The 6,000-nt window shown below is 41.0% G+C and overlaps 1 protein-coding gene across 3 annotated transcripts in view; it reads left to right on the top strand.

Moving 5' to 3' along the window:
- DYRK1A (dual specificity tyrosine phosphorylation regulated kinase 1A) overlaps positions 1–4,190 on the top strand; it is a 129,320-nt gene extending 125,130 nt beyond the window's left edge. For all 3 annotated transcript variants that reach the window (XM_064475907.1, XM_064475905.1, XM_064475909.1), the window contains exon 12: positions 888–4,190. In XM_064475907.1, coding sequence (XP_064331977.1) covers positions 888–1,508 — 621 coding nt within the window. In that variant the 3' untranslated portion in view covers positions 1,509–4,190. The remainder of the gene's footprint in view (positions 1–887) is intronic.
- Positions 4,191–6,000: the final 1,810 nt, after the last annotated feature.

The following is a 6,000-nucleotide window of genomic DNA, read 5'->3' on the forward strand; positions in this document are numbered from 1 at the left end:
TTTGATGCCATTGTAAATGGGATTGTGTTCTTTATTTCTCTTTTTGATATTTCCTTATTAGTGTACAGAAATGCAGCAAATTTCTATTACTGATTTCATACCCTGCAACCTTACTGAATTCATTTATTAGTTCTAACAGGTTTTTGATGGAGTCTTTATAATATCATGTCATCTGCAAATAGTGACCATTTTACTTCTTCATTTCCAATTTGGATGCCTTTTATTCCCTTTTCTTGCCTAACTTGGATTTGTGCTTTTAAAAAAGAATTATTCTTCCTATTTGACAAGTGGTTTGGAAAAAGGCAAGGATGGAAGATGGGAGTTGATTGATTTAGGAGGCTGTTGTATTAGTCTGGGCAAGAGATGGTAGTGACCTCATCTAGGGTCAGGTTTTGGAGATGGAGAAGAGAGGCCAGACTGGGCTCTGGTTTGGAGGTGGCTTCAGTAGTGCTTGCTGGCTGTCTGAATGGAGGGATGGTTGCGCAGCTGGATGAGTAGTAGGGCTTTTATCAAAACAGGAAAGATGGAGAGGGGAGGGACTTTAGGGGGACAGCAAAGAATTCCTTTGGGACCCATCAGAAATATTTACGCTATGGCCCTTTCCAGAAAAAGTTTGCTGACCCCTGGCATAAGCAATGCTCCCAAGGAAAGAACGTGGCCAGTAAAATATATGAGCCTGTTTATGGGTATAACTTGCTGAAGATTTCATAGTAAAATGTTTTTCACTCTTGAACATGTTTGTGGAAGTTTGTGTTACAGAACTATCTAACACATTGAAGTTTCAGAAACCTCTAATTAATGTAAATGCTAGTGTTGTAGTTTTTCATTGAAGTTTAAAACTTGGCAATGGTACTCTGAATAAATCCTTTTAAAATCTGTTCTTACAGGTGCGCCAGCAATTTCCTGCTCCCCTTGGTTGGTCAGGCACTGAAGCTCCCACACAAGTCACTGTTGAAACTCATCCCGTTCAAGAAACAACCTTCCATGTAGCCCCTCAGCAGAATGCATTGCATCATCACCATGGAAACAGTTCCCATCACCACCACCACCACCACCACCACCACCACCACCATGGACAACAAGCCTTGGGTAACCGGACCAGGCCAAGGGTCTACAATTCTCCAACAAATAGCTCCTCTACCCAGGATTCTATGGAGGTTGGCCATAGTCACCACTCCATGACATCCCTGTCTTCCTCAACTACTTCTTCCTCCACATCTTCCTCCTCTACTGGTAATCAAGGCAATCAGGCCTACCAGAATCGCCCAGTGGCTGCTAATACCTTGGACTTTGGACAAAATGGAGCTATGGACGTTAATTTAACCGTCTACTCCAATCCCCGCCAAGAGACTGGCATAGCTGGACATCCAACGTACCAGTTTTCTGCTAATACAGGTCCTGCACATTACATGACTGAAGGACATCTGACAATGAGGCAAGGGGCTGACAGAGAAGAGTCCCCCATGACAGGAGTTTGTGTGCAACAGAGTCCTGTAGCTAGCTCGTGACTAAATTGAAACTTGAGTTTGTTTCTTGTGTGTTTTTATAGAAGTGGTGTTTTTTTTCCAAAAAACAAAGTGCAAAGCTGCTTGAATCAGAAGGAGATTAACACACTGAACCGCTACAAGAGGGCAAAGCTGACTTTTTTTTTTTTTAACTTGAAAAGATTGCAAAGGGACAATGAAGTTTTTAAAAGAGCCATGTCCAAACCCATCTTCATGGATAGCTCAGAGGTGTCCTCTTTTTGCCTCCCCCATTTTAACCTGCCACATCCCAGTCATAGTGGGGTTTTTTGTCTTTCTGTTCCACAAAAGTTACTGTTCTGACATTGGTCTTGATCATTTGCCAACTAATTTTAAAATAAAAGGCACTGCACATAATTTGCATAAAGGGCCCCATGAGGGTGTTTTTTCCCCCCTTTTCGTTTTTCCTTTTTTTTTTTCTTCCCATTTTTGTTTTGTTTTTGTTTTGTTTCGGGTGGGGGGTGGGACATTTGGGTTTTTAAGTCCTCCAAACACACTTGGGCACGGAAACGCAGTCCTGTCAGGAAGAGGGACCTCCAGCTCACACAGCATCCATCACCTTCAGCTGTATGGAAGGGACGGTGGTGTTGGCGTTTGTAAGGCACAGTAAGCATGCTAAGTGGCGGGATCAGAACTCTCCTGTCTGAACCTACTGAGGAGCAAAGCAGCGGTTCCCTGGGATCCTGGGGGCCTCCCGTTGTCGGGGCCGCAGTGAGATAGGAGTGGAACGTGACTGGTCTCCTAGCCAAGGTGCACTGAGAAGCAATCAACGGGTCAGTCGTGGCCAGTCCTGGGGAGGTCTGAGTGGTGGTCTTTGGGATAACCTTTGGCCTTATGGATTTGGACTCGAAATTAGAAGAGCCTACCATTTCAGATGCAATCACTTTGGGACATGCTTTTGCAGACAGTCCTTAATGCTGAAAACACAGAGAATGGGTAATTCAAGAGGCCTTTCTTTTAAAATAGACTTTTGTGACCCACTAATTGTAAGGTATTGCAAGGTCACTTTGCGTGTGTCATAAAGTTGACTTCCTTATTGGTTGAAGGTCACAGAAGTAGTGGTTTGCTTTGATGGAAATAGCTACAGCTGTGTCCCTTCCTGCTTTTTACTTTTTCTTTTGCTTTTTCTCGGCACGTGGTATCTCCACCATTTCTTCTGCACAAAGATGTCTTCTGTTCATCCTGAACATTTTTAAAAAATGCAGAATTTTATGTGACTGCTTTTTTGCCTCACAATTATGCTGTGAATTTTACAAAAATTTATTTTCTTTTTTGATAATTTATTGTACCAAAGCTGTTTTTATAGCACATAGATGTCTGTAACCAATAATGTAGCAGTTCTGCACTTTGACACAAGGTGTAACTAGACCATTTTTAAATGTCAGTTGAAAAATTATGGCTGTACTATTGCTTAAACAAAACTGGAACTGTTGTTGAATCCATAGCCAATACATTTACAGCAATCTGTGTACTGAACATAATAGATTGACATCTAATTCAAGATTACAACATCTGTTACATCCTAAATGTGTTCAGGCTTCTGAAGGTAAAGGGACACTGGATCCAGAAGCTATGGAACCAGCAGTTGATTCTTGTATTCCTGATTAACCTACTTGTAAACTTGAACGCGAGACCTTGATTGCACCAACAGGTCCAAAATACGAGCACGAGTAAAGCAGAACTCTCACGTGCGACCTGAAGTGAACAGGCTGGTGTTTAACAGGTGCCTAGTTTTGAGATTATGCTGCCTTAATGTAACACAGTCTGGCAGTTGCTAAATTTGTGTTCCCATTTCAAATTGACCAATTTTACGGTGTTATACTTTTGAGCGGTTGAATTGGGAGAATGAAGATAAGGAATTTACCTGTCCAGGATCAAAGAAGCCTAGAAAAGAAGCAGTAATCTACCTCTGCCGATAACCCTGTTCAAAACAACTCAGCAGAACACCACATTACTTTTTATTGGTCAATTCCATGTGGCTGACTAGGTCAGCTTTTTCTGAACAAAAAGCAGGTTTTTATATGTAAACAGTGACAAAAGAAAGGCTTAAAACTATGTGAATGTGAATGGAAACTTGGGAATATCCGTTTTTATAAACCACAAAAAATTTTTTGTTGTTAATCAGGAAATCCATATTTATTTTGTAATTAAATGTCAAGCCTGTGGATGATTCTTGAACTTGGTAGTTCATGAAGGTTTACAGTGAATAAAAGGATACCATCTTGAGTCCAGCAATATCGAAAGGGATTCAGTAGTTACTGCTGTTGAGGAATTGAGGTGAAGGAAGACACATGGGTCAGGTCATTTTTTTCTGTGCTGGTTGCCACATCTTAGCAAGCACCAAAAACAAAACAAAAAAACAAAAAAAACAAAAACGAAAGCAGTTTTAAACCGCTATTTACATAAAGGAAGTCATAAAATCCAATGCTTCTGCATACTGTGTTATGTTACAGTCCAGTTTTGTGTGCTTTACTACACGGTTTGGTTACAGGACTTCTGTGCATTGTAAACATAAACAGCATGGAAAAGGTTAAATACCTGTGTGCAGATTGTAAGATCTGGTCCGGACTTGCTGTGTATATTGTAACGTTAAATGAAAAAGAACCCCCCTTTGTATTATAGTCATGCGGTCTTATGTATGATAAACAGTTGAATAATTTGTCCTCAGACTCTTTACTATGCTTTTTTAAAATTAATTTAAGAAAAATGTAAACATAGTAAAAATCTTCCTATGCAATCAACCTGGTCCAGGTATGGTCTGGTAGGTATACTGAGTGCGAGTTCAGTCAAATGTATAAAAAGGAAAATAGTAGTTAATCGACACAGACTCAGAAATCTTGGGAAGTGAAAATTGGAGGTGAAACAGACCATGTTTTACTTTTTAAAATTGATTCTTTATGTGAACGATTACCATATTCACAGTTCCTCTCTGATTCAAAGTGCTGATAGCTCTTGGTGTTCAGGACGAATGTGAGAGTTGGATGGTTTTCTCTAGGCCTTGACCTGCTTGGAAGCGAGAGGAAATACAAGTACTATTGTTCCTCTTTCCCTGGATCCTTGTGTGGGGGCCTGTCAGGGACTTTCTTGTATAAAGTCTAGAATTCCTGCCACAGTGAACTAATCCTAACCTAAAGTCTCCTCTTTTTTATGAATTAACCTGAGTAAGTATATATTAAGGTGGCTTTCAGAAGGCAAAAAACTTATACCTTAAAAATAAAAGTTAAATGTGATTCTGTTAAGTTCAAGTTGGCTATGTAAAGTTACACTTCCCGCACATATGAAAGGAAAACTTCCTTTAGATTTTTCTTAGGGCCATGAGCATTTTAATTACTTAGATTAAGTGGCACATTTTGTATGATATTGGACTCCAAGAAAACCTAGGCGTATTTTTCTTTAATGAACGTTAGAATTACACGTGAAAAATCATTACGGGTGCAAATAATTACAAGGCCCGCAGGACAACTGTTGTGTTTGCCATTGTTCCCTCTTCCATCCAGGTCCTGTGTTGTTAAAACTTATTGTTAGAATAAGTCCTGTAATCAGGAAACACATACAGTGATGAGGCAGCAAAAGCTGAATTTCTTCTAGGCCAGTTTCCCAGTTTCTCCTTTGGCCTTGGTTTTGTTAGCTCTCAGAATACAAATTCAGTACTCGTTTTTATATCCATTTTTGTAGTGGTGACCAAAGTTAGTAGATCAGACGGTTCATTCCAGATACAGAACTTAGTCTTAGTGCCATGTTTAAAAAAGATTTGAAATTTTAAGATTAAGGTTGGGGGAAGAACCAACTCTGGTATGCTGAGACTGCGTTCCGGTTCCCTGGTATCCTTGGGGTGGCTGAGGACACGACGCTGGGAGGCACTTGGTGTTGGGAAGAGCAGCGTGGAGGCCCTCATTTTCTTAACCACAGATCTCCTTCCCTAGACTTGTTTCCTGGGTTGAAAACTTGTACCATGTAATTTTTAGTACAAAGAACAAGAGAAGAAATCCTGCGAAGTGAGCTTATTTTATTCTCTGTCGTCCCTCATAATACACAGAAGTACCGCGTCCGCGCGTCCATTGGGCCGTCCCGGGGATGGCGCCCGGGCTTCCCCTCCACTAGGCCTTTCTGCGTATCCCTGTGTTTAAAGGATTCGTTACCTTTTGTGGAAGACGGACTCGGTACGGTAAGTGGTCCAGCGGTTTGTGTGTGTGTCTTTCTCTTTGGCATTACATACAGCCAAGGTCCCCGATTTCGGCTGTTCGCAGCAGACCATGGTGGGAGAGCCAGGGTATTCTTGCATCGTAACTTTCTGGGATAGCATTCGCCTTAACAAGGAGAGCCCAAGGTGTTTGTCATCAATTTTTTCCAATTTCTTACCTTAAATTTTCAAAGACCTCCTCCCCCCAAATATTTCTCTAGCTGGAACACTGATTTAAACACGTAACAAGTAGCTAGGTAGAGGCCCACAGGTTTTAGCGCCAACTTACTTACCTGA

Source organism: Camelus dromedarius, chromosome 2, assembly GCF_036321535.1.
Source record: "Camelus dromedarius isolate mCamDro1 chromosome 2, mCamDro1.pat, whole genome shotgun sequence".
NCBI lineage: Eukaryota > Metazoa > Chordata > Mammalia > Artiodactyla > Camelidae > Camelus > Camelus dromedarius.